The 21,259-nt window shown below is 39.1% G+C and overlaps 1 protein-coding gene across 2 annotated transcripts in view; it reads left to right on the top strand.

Moving 5' to 3' along the window:
- The window catches only part of VPS13C (vacuolar protein sorting 13 homolog C), a 197,979-nt gene that overhangs the window by 30,409 nt on the left and 146,311 nt on the right, over positions 1 to 21,259 (top strand). For both annotated transcript variants that reach the window (XR_009867321.1, XM_062206048.1), the window contains exons 6-14: positions 4,572 to 4,681; positions 6,748 to 6,807; positions 8,749 to 8,808; positions 9,938 to 10,018; positions 11,081 to 11,138; positions 13,475 to 13,602; positions 15,468 to 15,574; positions 16,952 to 17,123; positions 18,128 to 18,190. Coding sequence is in view for 1 of the 2 variants with exons in the window: in XM_062206048.1 (XP_062062032.1) it covers positions 4,572 to 4,681; positions 6,748 to 6,807; positions 8,749 to 8,808; positions 9,938 to 10,018; positions 11,081 to 11,138; positions 13,475 to 13,602; positions 15,468 to 15,574; positions 16,952 to 17,123; positions 18,128 to 18,190 (839 nt within the window). In the remaining variant the exon portion in view is untranslated. The remainder of the gene's footprint in view (positions 1 to 4,571; positions 4,682 to 6,747; positions 6,808 to 8,748; positions 8,809 to 9,937; positions 10,019 to 11,080; positions 11,139 to 13,474; positions 13,603 to 15,467; positions 15,575 to 16,951; positions 17,124 to 18,127; positions 18,191 to 21,259) is intronic.

Below are 21,259 nucleotides of genomic sequence, written 5' to 3'. Positions count from 1 at the left end.
CATGCCATTGTCTGTAGGACTCAATGTATGTTTCTTGATCATTTCCCCTTTGCAGTTTCTAGGTGTCTGTTGCCTAATTTGGTGTCAGTTTTTTTTTTTTTTTTAATACATTCTCGAATAGGAGTTCTCAAAGTTGAAGCTTACAGTAATAAGATAGTTTGTTTTTTCACTTTTCTCTCATTTGTACTGCTGGTGTAAACATCGGTGTGTAAAATTGCTGGCTGTCTTAGCATGCCTGATTCAAGGTAGCAGAGTCTAACTGCGGTAGTAGTCTGTATTTTCACTGCCATGTACTCACAGGAAAAACAAAATGCCACCAGCCGAGTACTGGTTTTACTGAAAGGTTTTCTTGATGAAGTAGGGAATTTTTAATTTTAGTTAACTTCAACTCTTGAACACTTAGCTCTTTAATATTCTGTGCAGCAGCAGAGGAATTATGCATAAAGCATTTCTGTATATTGAAGTGGAATGATTGTCTCAAGGAAAGGTGTTTGTGCGGTTTGAATTTTGAGCTAGTTGTTTTTCTAGATGGAAAACAATTTCTGCTTGAAAGAATGACAGACTGTCATTATTCTGATTTGGGCATGTGGAAGACACTTCAGAGAAGCAACCTCAAGCAACAGCAACTAGCAATATTTGTTGCCAATTATAGAATTTGAACTTATTAGGAAAAATTAGAATTTCAGAAAACTGTTGTCTGTCACCTTGAGCCTGACAGCTTGTCAATACTTAAAGACTTTCCTGTTGAGATTGATGGTGATAGTAACAAGTACAACTTTTAATACTAAAGAATGAAGTGACAACATTTGGAAGATTTGTGTAATTCAGTTGATCAGTATTTCTGTATTACCAGTGAATAACAAAAATTCATGCATGTATAAAAGTCCTATTTAAAAGATAGTGTAGGGCAATTTTAATTCGGCGTTGAAGATTCATCGGTAGGGTGTCATATTTCATATTGTAACTAATTTTAAAAAACTACCACTTGTTGAGTTTGAATGTAATATCCATGATTACATGAAAAGGCTGTGAAAATGATTCTCCCTTTTCTTATTACATATGTGTAGGGAGACAAGATTTCCATCCAACCTATCTTAATAGGTGAATCCCTGGATTGCAAATCCATGCCACTTTTCTCACGACAACTTTGTGTTAAGAAAATATACTTTTTTTTTAAAGATTTATTTATTTACTTGAAAGTCAGATTTACACAGAGAGAAGAGAGGCAGAGAGAGAGAGGTCTTCCATCCACTGATTCACTCCCCAGATGACCACAATGGCTGGAGCTGTGCCGATCCAAAGCCAGGAGCCAAGAGCTTCTTCAGGGTCTCCCACACGGGTGCAGGGGCCCAAGGACTTGGGCCATCTGCTGCTGCTTTCCCAGGTCATAGCAAAGAGCTGGATTGGAAGTAGAGCAGCTAGGACTTGAACCGGCATCCATATGGGATGCTGGCACTGCAGGCAACGGCTCTACCCATTATGCCACAGAGCCAGCCCCAAGAAAATATGCTTTTAATAACTACATGTAATACATATTTTTTACTTTTAAATGATTGAGTAAACATTTAAAACACTTCTTAGTTTTGATTTCCAATATAGTAAAGTATTAGTAGTTCTAATTCACATAAACGAAAAGCTCATGGAGCTCTTCTGGTTTTAAGTGTGTTGAAGGATTCTGAGGACAAAGTATTTGGAAACTGCTTTAGAGTGTGATTGAGCATCATACATTTATTATTCATCTACTTAAAGAGAAATTTTCTCAAAGAAAGAATTATGTAGTGCTCAGGTTGTATTGGAGATAGAAGAGTTTTAAACCTGCCTGGTGCATCTAGCATTGAGATTAAAGGCTGAAGAGGGGCTAGAACAGACGTGAAACCAGAAAGTCAGGATGTCAGCCATGAAGATTATACCCAGGCAGCAGAACCTGTCTCTGAAAGATGTTCTGGTGCAGTGGAGTAGTTTCCAGGGCTAGTCTGACTTTTTAACGTGGTTCTTTTCAAATGGTATTTCTTTTGGAACATTTTCTATGTATTAATTTATGCCTGAAACAGAGTTAGAGACTATCAGTGTGGTAAGAAATACTTAATATCAGCATTGTCCAGATTCTGTTATATATCTAGTAAACATTTTGTTCTTGAAACTTAAGGTTTTATTCTTGCAATCCAGGATTTGTTTCTCAATTTTTGTAGCAGACAATTCGCCTAAATATATCAAGGAAAAAGAAATTAAAATGTTCAAGCTAAATGTCACATATGTTCTCTTAAATATGTATAATATAAATTGTGTATATATTTTGTTACAGTGTTCATTATGTGGATTTTTTTGGATTCCTTTAAACTGATAAGTCTCTTATAAGGTCTCCTGGGTGATGGCAAGAGGATTTCTCAGATACTTCCAATACAGTGTAGTCATTGTTCTCTGGAATTCTGTGTGAGGTACTGGCCCTGGAGCTGCAGAGAGGCATTAAAGAAAGCCTCATAGTGAGTAGTGCTAAGTCTGAGATTTGGGTGCTGCTTTGGAGTTTGCCTGGTGGACAGCTTCAGGAAGGGCATTCCAAGTTTATGGAATGAAATGTGTTGAGAGGCATTAGGCAGTAGAAAGTATGGCTTGTTTTGGAAAGTACAAACCCTGTTTCTCTGGTTTCCAGTGCGGGAAGAGTGGCAGGAGATAGGACAGGGAGATAGGGGTCATATAAAAAGACTGTCTTTGTCATGCAAACATGTTGTGATCTTATCTGGGAGGCTGCAGAGAGCATTTTATTTAGTTATTATTTTTTTGGACAGGCAGAGTGAATAGTGAAAGAGAGAGACAGAGAGAGAGAGAGAGAGAAAAGTCTTCCTTTTTGCCATTGGTTCACCCTCCAGTGGCTGCTGCGGCCAGCTCATCGCGCTGATCCGAAGCCAGGAACCAGGTGCTTCTCCTGGTCTCCCATGCGGGTACAGGGTCCAAGCACTTGGGCCATCCTCCACTGCCTTCCCGGGCCACAGCAGAGAGCTGGCCTGGGAGAGGGGCAACCAGGATAGAATCCGGCGCCCCAACCGGGACTAGAACCCTGTGTGCCAGCGCCGCAAGGCGGAAGATTAGCCTGTTAAGCCACAGCGCCGGCCTAGTTATTTATTTTTTAAGGTTTTTTTGTTTGTTTATTTGAAAGGCAGAGCAATAGAGGGAAAGAGAGAATGCTCCACTCACTGGTTAACTCCCCAAATGGCCACCATGGCTGGCTAGACTGATCCAGAGCCAGGAGCCAGGAGCTTCTTCCAGGTCTCCCATGTGGATGCAGGGGTTCAAGGATTTGGGCCGTCTTCCACTGCTTTCCCAGGCCATTAGCAATGAACTGGATCAGAAGTGGAGCAGCAGAGCTTGAATGCGCATGCATATGGGATGCCAGTGTTGCTGGGTGTGGCTTAACCTGCTGTGCCACAATGCCAGCCTCTGAAGGGAGAGCCTTTTAATAATTTTGAACAAGAGATTGAGTTGATGACTAGCATTTTAGAAGATCTGTCTGGTAGTAGTACAGAGGGTGGAGGTGAGGCTGGAGTCCAGAGGCCAACAAATGAAACAGACTGCTCCAGAAGTTCAGACTGGATGTGATGCCTAGTAAGTAGTTCAGTGTGAAGAAAGTTGGGTTATACCAAAACGTAGTGAAGAAATACCAAATGAAAAAGGATGAAGTTTTAACGAGAGTGCTCAGCTAATTCAGTGTTTTTTGTTTTTTTTTTTTGCCATTTTTATATACTTCATATCCTTAAGTTAATATTTTTGGTTGTGAGGTGAGTCATCAAGAATTCATTTGTCCACAACCTGCCCATTCATTTCATTTGTGTTCTATGTCCCTCCCTCACATTTATGAAAACTTTCCTCTGAAAGTTTTATATTCTCTCATTATTACATTTCCCATATTTTGGCTCCATATTGAAATTAAAATGAAATTTTGTATTGTGAAGTCATTAATAATCTAAAGGGCGTTGCAAGTAGACATTTTACCCAATTTTTGTATAATTGCAACTGCCAAGCTATTTTCTAGATTAAAGAAGGTTCATTTTTACTGAAGAAGGTTATTCTAGACAGATGCAAGCTTGTGAGTTTGTGTTTGTATTGAAGTAACAGGTCAGTTTAGAATAAGATAAGGTTACTTGTATCAGAATTTGCTGTCAGGAAGAATTCTCTTGTTTTCTGTCCTCTAGTCTGCTAACTTGAATTTTATCCTTTTCTCACTAAAATGCTTCCACTGAGAAGGACGTAAACGTAAAAAGCACAAAAAACATTTTAAGAAACGTTTTAAAGGTCTTGATCGCTCAAAAGGTAGGTAAAGTAGTTTTTATGCCACGTGTTGTTTATACACATTGCCACTTGCTTTCTGTCTTGGAAGGTGAAAATGAATGTTAGATTACAATGTAACTCAAAAATAAGTTTAAAGTTGCAAATGTATACAAAATCTGAAGTAAATCTAAAATAAAGACCCTAAAATAGGTGGTCCTTTTCATCAAGTATGCCTTAGCTCTCCTTTGATCATTGATGGTAAGGTATGTGAGAATTTCAACTCCTGAAGTTGGTTTTTTTGTTTTTTATAGATAAGCCAAAAGAAGCAAAAAAAGATACATTTTTTGAAAAATTGGCAACTCAAATAATAAAAAATGTACAAGTAAAAATCACAGACATTCACATTAAATATGAAGATGATGTAAGTAACCTCGATTTATTTGGTTTACATTAACCCACTGCGTCACAGAGCCCCCTCATGACCATACCATTTTTTATGATTTTTGAACATCTTTAAAAATGTCTAAAAGAATAATAGTGTACATTGTGGTATAGTTTTAATCACTGTGAAGATCATAAGTTATATACCATTTAGAAACTGAGTAGAAGCATAATATTGGAAGATTTTGGATAAAGGAATTGAATAAATTAAATATTAAGAATCTTGGGGCTGGAGTGACGCAGAAGAGTAAGCCACCACCTGTGATGCTGCCATCCCATGAGTGCAGGTTGCAGTCCTGGCTGCTCCACTTCCCATCCAGCTCCCTGCTAATGTGCTTGGAAAGCAGTGGAGGATGGACCAAGTGCTTGGACCGCTTCACTCATGTGGGAGACCCGGATGGTGTTACAGGCTCATAGCTTCAGCCTAGCCCAGCCCCTACCATTGCAGCTATCTGGGGAGTGAACCAGCAGATGGAAGAGCTCTCTCTCTGTTACGTTCTCTGTTTAACACTTCCTTTCAAGTAAATAAAAAATCCTTAAAAAAGAATCCAGAGTTTTTCCTAATATTGTGTAAATTTTCTTTCCCCATTTTGTTTGAAAGACAGGGAGACGGAGATTTTCCATTCAGTGGTTCACTCACTGGGTTTCTGAAACATCCAGGCCTGGGCCAGGCTGAGGCCAGGAGCCTGGAATTTAATGCTGGTCTTCCATTTGGGTGGCAGCAGCTTAAGTACTTGAGCCATCATTGGCTGCCTCCCAAAGTGTGCACCAGCAAGAAGCTGGATTGGAAGCCAAGTAGCTGAGCCTCAAAACCAGGCACTGCATTATGGGTTATTGGCATCTCAGGTGGTAACTTACACTACTGTGCCAAATACCTACCACAGTAATTCTGAAGTAACAAGAAAATTGAAGACTTAAAGAGACAATTAACTTTTCTCTTTTTTTGTTTTAAAAGATTTTTAAAATTTATTTGAAAGTCAGTGTTAGAGAGGGAGAGACAGACAGATCTTTGATCTGCTGGTTCACTCCTTACAAGGCTGTAATGGCCTGGACTGGGCCGGGCCGAAGCCAGGAGCCAGGAGCTTCTTCCAAGTCTCCCACATGGGTTGCAGGAACTCAAGCACTTGGGCCATCTTCCGATGCTTTTCCCAGGCCATTAGCAGAGAGCTGAATCAAAAGTGGAGCAGCCGCAACATGAACTGGTGTCCATGTGGGAAAGTGGCAGCCGACGCCGTGGCTCACTAGGCTAATCCTCCGCTTGCGGTGCCGGCACCCTGGGTTCTAGTCCCGGTTGGGGTGCCGGATTCTGTCCCAGTTGCTCCTCTTCCAGTCCAGCTCTCTGCTGTGGCCCGGGAGTGCAGTGGAGGATGGCCCAAGTGCTTGGGTCCTACACCTGCATGGGAGACCAGGGGAAGCACCTGGCTCCTGACTTTGGATCGGCGCAGCATGCCGGCTGTAGCGGCGTTTGGAGGGTGAACCAACGGAAGGAAGACCTTCCTCTCTGTTGCTCGCTCTCTCACTGCCTAATTTTGCCTGTCAATAAATAAATAAATAAATAAATAAATAAATAAAAATATGGGATACTGGCGTTGCAGTTGGTGGCTTACCTACTATGTTGCAACGCTGGTCCAATGGTTCACGTTTCTAATCATGAAATCCTTAAATGTTTTAAAATGATTTATTGGCAGTACTGTTGTCTGTAACACCTGTTTTATTTATCTTGGAGAACATCTTTCATGATACACATAAGGAGACTATCTCATTTTAACTTTGTCTAGAGGAGTCTTTTTAATCCTAGTCGTGAGTCTGCTTTCTAGTAAGAAGAGTTTCCCAGGGAAAGTATGACATTAATGTTGTAGAAGTGTAAGATGTATACCAGATGTGAGCCCTCGTGGTTGCATTATTGCCTTCCTCCCCTTTCTTTTCCACACACTGAGCTGGGTTGTGTGACTGACTTGTGTATTCTGCTGCATGTTGTACAGGGTTGGGTGTGGGTGGATTCACTCCCACCGTCAATTTAATATAATGTCACCTTTTCTTTGGTAGGTTACTGATCCAAAGCGACCTCTTTCGTTTGGTGTCACACTTGGAGAACTTAGTCTATTGGTAATGTTGGCCTTGTTTAAATTCTCTATGGATCTTGTATTATTTTGAAGTCACAGGCTGAACTGCTTAAAATCAATAATGCTACAAATAGCTGTTATATTTTTAATGCATTATCTGGGTACAGCTTTTCTAGAAGTTCACTATTCATAATGATGCTATTAACATTTTCTAATAATTTTTGTCTTTCCATGTAACAAATATGAATGTGAAACAATGTGATAGAAATTAAAAGCTTTATCTAAAACATTTGGGAAAAGAAGGTAAATTTTTGTAGTTATGTACTCTTACCTGGTATAGGTAGATACACATAGCTACATGTCTGTGTGTCATGGGGGGTGTATGCCAATTCATTTTGATTAAGTGTTTTATAATTTGGTTTGTTTTCTTAAGTATCATTTTTTTTAAAAAAGGCTTTATTTATTTATTTGAGAGGTAGAGTTACTGACAGTGAGAGGGAGAGACAGAGAGAAAGGTCCTCTATCTGCTTGGTCTACTCCCCAAATGGTCACAATAGCTGGAGCTGAGCTGATCCTAAGCTGAGCTGATCCTAGCCAGGATCTCCCTCTGGGTCTCCCAAGTAAGTGCAGGAGCCCAAGCGCTCAGGCCACCCTCTATTCCCTTCCCAGGTCATAGCAGAGAGCCAGATCATAGGTCTTGAACCGGCGCCCATATGGGATGCTGGTGCCTCAGGTGGAGGATTAACCCACTGTGCCACAGTGCCGACCCCCTTAAATATCTTTTAAAGATAGGGAGTTGTATATATACAGGCAGGGAATTTTTTTTTCCTATGATGGGCAAATAAATTGTAGGTAACATGTTGTAGTGAAGAAAAAGAAAGAAATTGGGTTTTTCTGTAGCACAAAATATGTGATTCACTTATATACATTTAAAGTTAAGGGCAGTGAACAATAAATCATACCTGTTATGGGTTTGCCTTTATGAATAGTTGTGTGGGAAAGAAACTACATTCAGTGATACAATAGCACCTATCTTTTAGTATTGATTAAATGCCATAGTTTGTGTAAAGCACTTGGCACATTGTCTGGCTCATTTATTTTCTGCTTCAGCTACTATAGTGGCTAGAAGAGTAACAGAAACAGCTAACCTACTTGTTTTCTTCTTCGAATTATAATTGTACTAGATCTAAGGTAATCTTACTTCTGCTCTGGATCTCAACTATTCCTTTCCAGCCGCTAGCCTCCCAGCCTCCCCTCCTCTCTCTGTTCCTTCTTTCATAATTTCTCTCTCCTAAATCTCTCTCTACTCTGTGTAAGCATTTAAATACCTTGAGGTCTTGTTCTTTACAACAAAATAAAAAAGTCTCTTTTAACCACCCCTTCCCCCACCCTATCCCCCAGGTTCCATCTGACTGCTGCCTCCTCTTTGTCTTCTCTGTCCAGCTAGACCTTTGGAGAGAATGTTCTGCTTTTGTCCTTTCTTTACCGTCTGCCGACTCCTTACCCTCTGTACTTTGACTGTAATGCTCCTCTGGAACTCTGTCCACCCGTTCATCAGTCATGCCCTTGTTTAAGTGAGGTACTTTGGCACTGCTGTCTGCTCTTTCTGGAAACATGGTCGTGCTGTGCTTTCTGTCCTAGCCAGCTTCCTTCCTCCCTCACAGTTCATCAGTTTCTTTTTAAGAGGATGTGTGGCTTCTTCAGTAGTGTGTGGGCCAGCACTGTTTTTATTCATACTTATTCTTTCCACAGTCGAGACACATAGTAGCCTTGTTAGTTATTTTCTGAATGAATTCGGTCCTCTTGTTCTCTTATTTTTAATTTTTTCTTAGATTTTTGCCATTTACTTGGAAATATATAAAGAAACATACAGCTAACAGCTAGATGTCTTTTCTTACTAAGCTTTTGCTATAGTTTACAAATATTAGAGCACTATTTTGTGGCATATAGACCACATTTCACAATTACTGTCTTTTTTCTTCAGACTACAAATGAACATTGGACACCATGCATATTAAATGAAGAAGAAAAAATTATATACAAGGTATTATATTATTGTTAAAATATAAATTTCTTGTTAGCTTCCCAAGTACGAATACTTACTGTGTTTTCTGGAAGAAACTGTGATGCAGCAGAGCATGCCATTGTACTGAGTTGAAAGTCTGGGGTCTGGCTTAGACTCTGTGTCTTACTAACCAGGCAACCTTCTATAATTCCCTACTTTGAGGCTTAGATTTTTCACTGTAAAATGAAGACACTGGACAAGATTTGTATATGTTAAATGGTGTTATTGAGGTCTTGTTAGATGTTGCAGAAAAAGCTTCTCCAGTCGCATAAGATTAATAAGTAAAGTACTCAGTGTTATACATGATTAAACAGTGTGCTTCATTTTTTTTGAAGATTTATTTTATTTATTTGAAAGGCAGAGGCAGAGAGAGAGAGAGAGAGGTCTTCCATCTACTGGTTCACTCCTCAGATGGCTACAATGGCTGGAAATGAGCCAATCCAAAGCTAGGAGCAGGAGCTTCTTCCGGGTCTCCAGTGTGGGTGTAGGGGCCCAAGGAGTTGGGCCATCTTCCACTGCTTTCCCAGATACCCTAGCAGGGAGCTGGATTGGAAGTGGAGCACCCGGGACTTGAACCGGTGCCTATATGAGATGCTGGTGCTACAGGCTGGGGCTTTAACCCACTGCACCACAGTCCCGCCCCTCATATTGTTTTAAACTACAGGACTTCACAGTGCATTAAATATGCTAATAGATACTGTGACTCTGTAAAAGCTGTGTTATTTAGTATGTAGCTTTCCTGCCTTGTTAATTATAGAATCCTTTCCCGCTGTCCCTCCTCTTGTGACTGTCATTCACATCTGCTGGAGGGATCATGTCTTTCTTATTCAGCAAAGCATTTACAAGTTCTGTTAAATGCTGAATTCTCAATAAATATTTGATAATTGAATGACTAGACCTATTGGAAATTGTGTCCCTAGAATCAGCTTAGCAATTGTTAATTATAAAGTCTATGAATAACATGAATATTCCCCTCCCCCTCTTATGTGTATTATATTTTTCCTTTGAGAGTTCAAAATGGCAGTTTAGTGAACATAAGAGTACTTTTTAATGTTGATTCATAACATTTTCAGTGTGTTGCTTGATGGCCTTCACTTCTCTTTTTTAGCTTATAAAACTTGATAGCCTCAGTGCTTACTGGAACGTGAACTGCAGCATGTCCTACCGGGGATCAAGGGAGCGGATCTTGGTAATTCCCACTTAGACCTGGAAGAGCTAAACAGACTCCTGGGTTTGCTGAACAAAAGAGGTCCTGAGTGAGGACAAGATGCCAGTCATTTGTTTAACCTGAGTGTCACTAAATGATAATGTGCATTAGGAACATTTTTTGGAATCTAATCTGTATCTTCAAAAAACAGTTTTGTTTTTGAAGATCTTTGAGAAATTAATCACTAGACATTGATTTGAGAATCTATACTATTGAATTAAAATTGCATTTAGTTTGTTTACATTTGTTTTGATGGCATTCTAGTTACATTATGGTATTTGGTATGAGAATGATTAAGAGTATTGTTAATGATGATAGTTTATCAGATAAAGCATATATGTTGGCAGTTGTTTTAAGCATTCTGATGATTCCCTGAGTAGTTGAAGATTACAATCTGAATATGCTAAGCCAGTCTTAGTCATCTTTATTTACTTATAGGTAAAAGGAAGAATGGTTGAATTCTCTAAACTGGATTAATTTCAAGATTCTGTCTTGTATTTTTCAGAAAGATACTGTAACTGATCTTTTTCTTGAGATTCAATGATTTAATAGTCCTTGTCTCTGCTCTTGAGGAACAGTGTTTTTTTTCTTCACTTATTATTTGTTGAACTCTTTACTTATTGTAGAGTTAATTTATGAATATAAAGTAAACTGAAAATAGATCTTTGTAAAAATTAAAGTGGGAATAGGAGAGGGAGGAGGAAAAAGAATGCATGGGCAGGAGGGAAGTTAGAGTGGGAAGTATCACTATACTCCTAAATCTGTTTCTATGAAATTTGTATACCTTAAATAAAATTAAAGAGCCCAAAAAACAAAACAAGTCTTTTTAAGAATCAGAGGAATACAGTATTTATAATATTGTTTCTAGGTATTTTGAGTCTATATATTAATAAAATTTATCTGTATTGTATAGTGTATTCTTTATATAGGCTACTAGTAAAAAAGACAAAGATACTGACATAAGAACCAGTTTTTGTGTGTGTGTGTGGTGAATATGTGTGCATTTTCATTTTCCTTCTCATAAAATTTTAATTGTTCATATAGGATCAGCTGAAAAGTGAAATTCTTACAAGTAGAAATATACCCCCAAACCATCAGTATGGTAAGTAATTTTTGATCAACGTTTATTTCATGTTATAGGAAGAAACATGGAATGTAATACTTGCTTGTAGTGTACTTTTTATGATAAATTTGCTTTCACAAACAGAACATATTAATTTTATACCTTAGTTTTGTGATACAACATAACTCACCATTTAGGAGAGTAAGAGAAAAAAGGTTAGTGTAGCTGTAGCTCACTCCTTGCATTCTGCTTTGACCTCCACGTTTTCTTCATACGTGTTAGCCATTTTCTTTGATATAGGATTTAGGTTTTTGTTCTTTGATTTTTTAGATAACTGGGAAAATTATGGTGTCTAGATTACTCTTAGTGAGGTCACTGTTGTGGTGTTAAGACAAACCAGCAACTCTAGACGTTTTTATAGTGAGCCTTTCTGTTTCTTTTCGGCCTCACCTTTATTTTAAAAGTAGATCTCTGACAAAGCTGCCTGCTTATTTATTCATTAATCCCATTTGCTTTCTCCATTTCAGTTTTAGTCTAAAGAAGCTTTTTGTTTTTGTTTTATTTTGTGTACCCCATTGTTATTCTCAGCCCTGACTCCTGTGTTCTCCCATATTCCATATTAACTCTGATTCACTGTTCTTTTCCTCTTCTACAGCCATTGGATGACAGTTGCTTCTTTCTCTTATGTTCATAGAGCCTGTGTTTAATGTTGGCAGTGTTTCTTTTTTTTTTTTTCCAAAATTTATTTATTTACTTGAAAGGCAGAGATACAGAGAGACTGAGGCAGAGAGACAGAAAAGTCTTCCATCCACTGGTTCACTCCCCATTGACCAGAGCTGCACTGATCTGAAGCCAGGAGCCGGGAGCCAGGAGCCAGGAGCCAGGAACCAGGAACTTCTTCCGGGTCTCCCACATGGGTTCAGGGGCCCAAGGACTTGGGCCATCTGCTGCTGCTTTCCCAGGCCATAGCAGAGAGCTAGATTGCAAGTAGAGCAGCCAAGACTTAAACTGGTAGACATATGGGATGCCAGCATTGCAGGTGGCAGCTTTACTTACTACTACACAATGGGCAGTGTTTTCAAATGCTGCTAGTTTTGTTACAGCATTGATCTCATTGGTGAGAAAATTAGTTCAGAAAAACCTACAAGATCATTCTTAGGCATTTTTCTATTTATAAATACAGTTGAAATTTTTGTACAATCTTACACAAATTGTATTTACCATAAGGTTCCACAATTTCTATAATACTAATACTATTCAAATTAAACTTTATCACCTTGAGGCCGATGCTGTAGTGTGGTGGGCTAAGCCTTTGCCTGTGGTGCTGGCATCCTATTTAGGCACCAGTTCATGTCCTGGCTGCTCCTCTTCCCATCCAGCTCTCTGCTTATGGCCTGGGAAAGCAATGGAGGATGGCTCAGTTGCTTGGGCCCCTGCAACCAAGTAGGAGACCCAGAAGAGGCTCCTGGCTTCAGATTGGCCCTGCTCTGGCCATTGTGGCCATTTGTGGAGTGAACCAGCAGATGGAAGACTTTTGTTTCTGTCTCTGTCTCTTTCTCTCTGTATTTCTGCCTTTCAAATAAATAAAATAAATCTTAAAAAAAATAAATAAGTTGTTTGAAAGTCCAAGAAAGAGGGAGAAAGAAATCTCCCATCTGTTGATTTGTTCCCCAAATGCCTGTAATAGCCATGGCTGGGCCAGGCTGAAGCCAGGAGCCTGGAACCCTTTCTGGGTCTCTTGCATAGGTGACAGGAACCCATGTACTGGAGCCATCATCTGCTGCCTCACAGGGTGCACATTAGCAGGAAGCTGGATATGAAATAGAGTCAGGAGTTGCACCCAAGGACTCTGATACGGCATGTGAGCATCCCAAGTGGCTCCTGAATCTGTTAAACACCTGTGCCTGTAGTAGTATTTTTTTATTTAATATTTATTTATTTACTTCAAAGGCAGACAGAGAAAGAGAGAGATTGATCGATTGATTGATCTTCTATCTGCTAGTTCACTCCCCAGATGGCTACAGTGGCTTTCTGGGGCTAGACCAAGCCAAAGCCAGGAGCCAGTATTTTTAATGAGTAATAAAATGGCGAGGAAGGCAAGCCTAATTTTACACATTCTGTGAATAACCAGGAGTAGATTGTGTTTTGTACATTTGTTACCTAGAATAAGCTCTAGTTTCTTCTTCACTTTATTGAAGTTAACAGTTGGTATTATGTAGATAAATAGATGCTTAAATACTTTCCTTGTAGAGCTATTGTTAGACACAGTTTGATCATTTCTTTTTAGTTTTGGAGTAGCAGTGTTCTCATAATTGTTTACAGCAGTTTGTGTGAAAGAACATGTAAATGTCTTACGTCTTCCCATGTGATGTCAGTTTTCCAGCCATTATCAGCCTCTGCAAAACTCTACATGAATCCTTATGCAGAAAATGAACTCAAAACACCCAAACTGGATGGGAACATAGAAGTGCAAAATATTGCCATTGAGCTGACCAAGCCTCAGGTGAGATTCAGGTGGACATTTTAACCTGGAGTAACTTTGGGTGTTGACTTTCTCTTTTTTTTTTTTTTTTTTTTTAAGATTTATTTATTTATTTGAAAGAGTTACACAGGGAGAGAAGGAGAGGCAGAGAGAGAGAGAGAGAGAGAGAGAGAGAGATCTTCCATCTGATGGTTCACTTCCCAGTTGGCCGCAATGGCCGGAGCTGCGCTGAACCGAAGCTAGAAGCCAGGAGCTTCTTCCAGGTCTCCCACGTGGGTGCAGGTGCCCAAGGACTTGGGCCATCTTCTACTGCTTTCCCAGGCCATAGAAGAGAGCTGGATCTGAAGAGGAGCAGCTGGGACTAGAACCTGCGCCCTGTGGGATGCTGGCGCTTCAGGCTAGGGCATTAACCCGCTGAGACACAGCAATGGCCCCGGCTTTCTCTGTTCTTAATAATTATTCCTTCTGTAATGGTCTGGTGGTTCATTCACTTCATTATGTTGAGATTTTATTGGAAAAAAAAAAAACTTTGTTTATTTTTGCAAGAAAATAAACTTTAAGTTTCAGAAATAACTTATTTTTATCTGATTTTTTCCCCAAATGGTGGGAACATCTTATCAAACTGTAGTGAATGACATTATTTCTATTGAAATATGAATACTTCTATATGAAGTATGTTAAATGTTACAGAGAGGCAGAGGTAGAAAAAGATGTCTTCCATCTGCTGGTTCACTCCTCAGTTGGCCGCGAGGGCCGGAGTTGGTTGATCTGAAGCTAGGAGCCAGGAGCTTCCTCTAGGGCTCCCGTGTGGGTGCAGGGGTCCAAGGATTTGGGCCATCTTCTATGGCTATCCCAGGCCATAGCGGAGAGCTGGATCAGAAGTGGAGCAGCCTGGGGAATTTGAGAAGGAGAGTTCGAAGATTATAGGTGAAACAAAGGCAAGAAATTTAGATAATTGAGCTTTTGGCACACTGATGTACATTAAAAATAAAATACAAGTTGTTTTTGTAATTACAGATTTTCTAGAAGATACAGTAGCAAAGTCAAAAACAGGTGACATTAACTTTAATAACATTTTATTTAAGATAACATTCCTGCAGTAGTATCATTTTGACATGTAATCGTTATAAAAATTATGAACCATTTTGTATCCTTTTTCTTCCATTAAGTCTTTAATCTGGAGTATGTTGTATGTTCACAAAGCAGTTAAGTCCCGTCTAGAATGTTTCAGGTGCTGAATTGCTCACACGGTAAGTAGCACTTAGCTAAAATTGCGTTGAGAGAGGTTGTGGGAGGAAGCTAGGCTTCCTCCAGCTCCCTGCGGTCTCATGATCTCTCTCTGGATGTTTTTCCTTCCATTTTGAGCTGCTTATCAGATCCACACAGAGTTTCTGTGTTGGTGGTGAGATGGGTGCTTAAATGTCATTTCCTTGGTTTTGTTAGGGAGTAATTTTTGGAAATAATTGGAAAATCAGTTCATTGTTAGCAACGGCTAAAGTAGTGGTCTAGAGGAAAAATACTTTTAGAAACGGACTATTACCAGATACTGTGTCTCATTGTTTCTAAGATGTACATTTATATCACATTTTAACATACCTGAAAATAGGCTGTATAATATCGATGACATAACAATTTAATTGATGTCACTGGTTTCTTTTGTAGTGGAACCAAAAAATTATGATACAACTTATAATTGATAGTGTATTAAACTTGATCAATTATATAATTGAGAGTGTATTAAACTTGATCGATTACAGCATATTACAGAGTTTGCAGTCAACATTGTTCAGGGTATTTGGCATCTCAATAGTTGGAAAATGGAGTAAAATTTGACCTTTCTTCCTGTGTGTGATGTAAAGAACATAATTTTGTTTTTGTTTTTACAGTACTTAAGTATGATTGACCTTTTGGAGTCAGTGGATTATATGGTTAGAAATGCCCCTTACAGGAAATATAAACCTTATGTGCCACTTCATACCAATAGCCGACAATGGTGAGTTAGAATTTGTTTTTAATTTTGTGAGAAATGTGTAAATGTATACTTCAGGACACTCAGAGTCAAGAAACCTTTGAAGTTGTGTAGTCTGGCCCCTTCTTTCTTTAATAGACAAGAAGGGAATATCTTTTATTCATGGGAGATTAAAACAGTTCATGTAAAGTTAAGAAGCAGCTCTTCATAGATTTGCACAAAAACTTTTAATTCTGTTTTTTCATAGTCTTTTTGAAATATCCTTATAGGTTCATGTTACTTGATAAACACTCTTGTACTCTCCTTCCTGGATTCCCAAATTCTTAGAATTCAAGACTTTTAACATTTTAAAAGAAGTCTTATCAGTCAGCCTCCTACATGGACTCAGTAGTGAATCGCTTCATGCTGGAAGCATGTTCTGAGAAATGCATCCTTTGGGGATGGTGGATACTGCACTCACCCAGCGAGATGACGAGCTTATCATTAGATTACAGTCTTGTGAGAGCACTGTCATATGCAGTCCATCTTGTGTGGAAGTGCGTTATGCAGGACATGACTATTGTTTGTGTTGTGTCTTCCCTTGTGATTCTGCTTTGGCATTCTCTATTCTTGGAAGTTACTCCTTTTTTTTTTTTTTTTAAAGATTTTATTTATTTATTCGAAAGGTAGAGTTACAGACAGTGAGAGGGAGAGGAGAGAGAGAGGTCTTCCATCTGCTGGTTCACTCCCCAAATGGCTGCAATGGCTGGAGCCGTGACGATCTAAAGCCAGGAGCCAGGAGCTTCTTCCCGGTCTCCCACATGAGTGAAGGGGCCTGAGGACTTGGGTCATCTTCTACTGCTTTCCCAGGCCATAGCAGGGAGCTCGATTGGAAGAGGAGCAGCCAGGACTAGAACCGTTGCTCATATGGGATGCTGGCACCGCAGGTGGAGGATTAACCCACTGTGCCACAGTGCCGGCCCCAGAAGTTACTCCTTAAGCCGTAGAATTATACTGGAGAATTGAAATGTTATTATTGAGTTCTTAAGAATGAACGTTAAGAACAAAAAACTTGACAATGTGAGATCTTAAAAGTCAAAACTTGTTTATTATTTATAATCCTTGTCTCTATTCCTGTGGAACAGTGGTCTTTCTATTTTTTACTTGTTGGACATTATGGTTAGTGGTGCATTAAGCCTGTGACTATTAAGTAAATTGGAAGTATGTTATTACAGAAATTTAAAAAAGGAGGGAGATTCAGGAAGGTAGAACGGCAGGAAAGTATGGTTACAGAATTGTGTCTATGAAATATGTCAGATCTATTCTCTGTATATTAATGAAAATTTTAAAAATTAGCAAGAAGCTCTTTTCTTGCTGTTTCTTAAACTTCTGTATTCAAATAGGCGTTAATTTGGTTTTCAGGTGGAAGTATGCGATTGATTGTGTCCTTGAAGTTCACATAAGAAGGTACACACAGATGTGGTCATGGAGTAACATAAAGAAGCACAGGCAGCTGCTCAGGAGTTACAGAAGTGCCTACAAAGCCAAGCTGACCCAGACAAAAGTCTCAGAGGAAATGCAGAAGCAAATTCAGGTACATCTTGCATTTATTAACAACAGCCACTGTTTGTCTAATCATCTTTTCTAATTAATTGTTTTACACTTAATTTGAAAAAAATTTAATTCTAGAAAGAACAGAGCTCAGTTCTTTTTCAGAGCAAGTTTCCCAGGAAAATACGGAGTATGTTTTTTTTAGTTTAGTTTTTTTTTCTTTTACAAAACCATTTTCCTAATCAGATATCATAAGGTTCCAATGAAGTATTTGGGGAAATACGCCCATTTTTTATAGTAGTGTTTAGAAAATCAGTATTGGAGTTGTTTAAATATGTTTTTATTAGATCTACCTGATTTTGCTAGTGAAAATTCGTGGATTTTTAAAAAATTCAAAATAATATTTATAAAGAATTTTTGCATAGGAGTCTCAGTTACCCTTTTTAAATGGAGAAGGCATACACTGGATACATAATTTGCTGTTATCTAATCTAGGTTGTAGAACTATTTCTGCTACTCATTCAAAATGTCAATAATGAATTTCTGTTATTCCGAAATTATTCTGATATGTTGTCTTAGAAAAAAGCATAGTAGTTGGAATCAGATAGATATGGGTTCAGATGGATTCAGGTACTCTGTTCTGATCATGGACACAAGTTCTCAGCCTCTCATTTCTTCTGTTCTGTTGTATAAAATGAATACAATATTTGTCTTACAGAGTTATGAGGATTGCAGGAAATAATATATAAAGCATCTAGAAGACAAATCACTTTCCTAAATATTCTTATTGGCATGTACATATATGCTCTCTGTGCATTATAATAACTTCACAGAAAAATTCTTATACTGTATTTAATGGAGAATTTCTTGGAAAACTTATTTTCTCTTATAAAAATTTTAAAAACCTAGTGTATGTTCAAATTTATACTTGAGTTTTCATTAGATAATGTACTGGTGATGGACTGGACGAGCCTAGAAAACTTAAAAGAAATGCTTTTTTTGTCTATTGATCATTTTCCTGTTTATAAATGTGTCTTTGTTTTGTAGGACTTGGAGAAGTCCCTGGATGTTTTTAACATAATTTTAGCAAGACAACAAGCACAAGTTGAGGTAAGCATTGTTGTTAATTGTTTTTATGTTTTAAATATTTATTTTTTATTTATTTGATAGGCAGAGTTACAGAGAGAGGAGGAAAGACAGAGATCTTCCTTTTGTGGGTTCACTGTCCAAATGGCTGCAATAGCCAGGGCTGAGCCAGGCTGAAGCCAGGAGCCTGGAGTTTTGTCTGGGTCTCCCATGTGGTTCTAGGGGCCCCAAACACTTGGGCCATCCTCCACTACTTTCCCAGGCCATTACCAGAGAGTTGGATTGGAAGTGGAACAGCTGGGTCTCCAAAACGGCTGTCACAGGAGGAGGCTTAACTTCTTAAGTCACAGCACCAGCCCCAGTTTATGTTTTAAACATGTTAATATTGAAACGTATGATTGGGAAAGTTTCATGACAAGTTGTTGAAATTTACCCAAGTGATAATAAAAGTTGAGTTTTTAATCGCTTATTTTATCTCAGGAGAAAAAAGACTGCAATACTAGAAAAAACCACTAACATGCAAGGGAAAATTTTTTTTTTTAAGATTTTATTATTTATTTGAGAGACAGAGTTACTGACAGAGAGGGAGAGACAGAGAGAAAGGTCCTCCATCAGCTGGTTCAACTCCCCAAATGGCCGTAATGGCCAGAGCTGGGCCCATCTGAAGCCAGGAGTCAGGAACTTCCCCTGGGTCTCTCATGTGGGCGCAGGGGCCCAAACACTCGGGCCATCCTTCACTGCCTTCCAGGCCATAAGCAGAGAGCTAGATAGGAAGAGGAGCAGCTGGGGCCCGAACCAGCACTCATATGGGATGCCGGCGCGACAGGCAGAGGCTTATCCTGCTGCACCACAATGTTGGCCCTAGGAAAAATTTGAAAAAATTTGCAACCCAGAATTTGAAAACCACCAAAAAGAAAATAAACAAAAGTTCATCCATAATCCTAGTAATTTAGAAAGCTACTGTTAATGATTTGGAATATAGATTTCCAATTTTTGCTCCATGTTTATATACCTTCTTCTTTATGTTTTTTCTCTCCTATTTCTTTTACTTTTTTTCTTTCTTTCCTCTTCCTTCCCTTTGAGCTTCTTTCCCCCTTCCTCTCTTCCTTTTTCTTCTTCCCTCCATTCTTCTCACCTTCCTTTCTTCTTTCTTATTTTCTTTCTTTGCAGAGTTGGAATCAGCCTGTTCATAATAGTTGATAACTGCTTATATGTTGGTACCCTGTGTGCATTGCTCCATGATGTGATTATAAATTATAAGCTGTGTTTCTATGACATGGATTTTTTTGGTAATTAAAAGAAGAATGATGAATACAGTACAATTAAATATAGAAAAATTTAGAATGTTATAGAGCAACAAAAGAAGAAGACAGAAACACGCATACCTCACAGACTCCTTGGCTCATGTGCTGAAGGGAACTGCTGTGACTGCCTTTGAGTATAGTTAGGTTCATGCACGAAATGACGAGATGCACTTTTCTGTGGCTCTTTCCCCTCTGGCATCTTCTCCTATATTCTGTGGTGTTCTTGGACTCTGTTTTCTGGTTTGCTGGCTGGAAATAAAGAGTTTCTCTCAGGGTTTTAGCTACCTGCCCAATTGTACACAGTAATTACTTCAGAGTTTCTGTGGGTCAGGAGTCTAAGCTTGCTTTGGCTGATCAGATCGCAAGATGTTGCAAGATACTAACAGAGACTGTATCCTCTGAAGGGTGACAGGTGGAGGATCTGCTTTCGTTGGTAGAATTTAATTTCTTGTGGTTTTAGTAGAGAAGACGTTAGTTTTGTTGGCTGCTAGCTAGATACTGCTGCCATCTCACACGTTTTATGTTCAGTTCTTGGTCCAGTGGACTCCCCAGCATAGACCGTGCTTTCTTCTTCATTGGGAGAGACAGACTACCAGGATGGCGGCTGTGGTCTTACATAGTAACAAAGCCCTTGTACACAGAATCACGGAAATCTCCTCACCAGTTATAGGCCAGGCCTGTGTTCAAGACAAGGGTCTGCCAAGGTGCAGGGACCTAAGGGGCAGCGTCACGGTGGGATGACACTGAGAAAACAAAAGGCAAGGGACACTCACTCTTGCAGGTCCCTTCTCCAAGCTGGACTTCCCTCCCAAATCTGCCTGCTTTCCTTACTTTGCAGTCTGTGATGAAAGTTTTTATATAGTCTAGGATTTTGTGTTGTATTCAGTAGGAAGGTTGGGCTAGGAGGACTTATGCTGTTATGGAACTGAAACTTTTCCATGGGATTTAGTAATAAAGAAGTCAAAGAGCAATTATTGTTGAAGCATGTGGACAGAGGAAACTTGATGGGAATAAGCAAGAAGGAAACATTAGGAGTTGGAGAAATTATAAACAGAATGATTGCTGTATGTGGAGCTGGTAACTAGAGTGGTAGATGGTGGGGAATGTGGAGCCAAGAGAAAGTTTTAAAACTTGCTTTTCTTTCTTTAAAAAATTAGGTTATTGTAGTATTTCATTTTCAATGGCAGTAGAATAATTTATTTGACATCATTATAAATAAATAGCTGGAGCTGGCGCTGTGGCATAGTGGGTAAAGCTGCCACTTGCAGTGCCGGCATCCCCTATGAGCGCTGGTTAGAGACCCGGCTGCTTTACTTCTGAGCCAGCTCTCTGCTATGGCCTGCGAAAGCAGTAGAAGATGGTCCCAGTTCTTGGGTGCCTGTACCCTTGTGGAAGACCTGGAAGAAGCTCCTGGCTCCTGGCTTCGGATCAGCGCAGCTCCAGCCATTGCAGCCATCTAGGGAGTGTACCAGCAGATGGAAGACCCACCCCTCTCTCTCTGCCTCTCCTTCTCTCTATATATAACTCTAACTTTCAAATAAATAATAAAAATAAATCTTAAAAAATTAAATAACTAACTAACTAGATATTATTTGTTCTGTGCATGTGCCAAAATTTGCCTATTTTCCCCTGGTTACTGTATTTAATCATAAGTGATACTACAATAAATAGTCTTGTCCCTATATTTTTTTCTCTTCTTTTCTTTTCTTTTTTTTTAATTTATTTATTTGACAGAGTTAGAGAGAGAGACAGAGAGAAAGGTCTTCCTTTCATTGGTTCACCCCCCAAA

This window comes from Lepus europaeus, chromosome 11 (assembly GCF_033115175.1).
Source record: "Lepus europaeus isolate LE1 chromosome 11, mLepTim1.pri, whole genome shotgun sequence".
Classification (NCBI taxonomy): Eukaryota; Metazoa; Chordata; class Mammalia; order Lagomorpha; family Leporidae; genus Lepus; species Lepus europaeus.
This window is presented reverse-complemented; position numbering and strand designations above follow the sequence as displayed.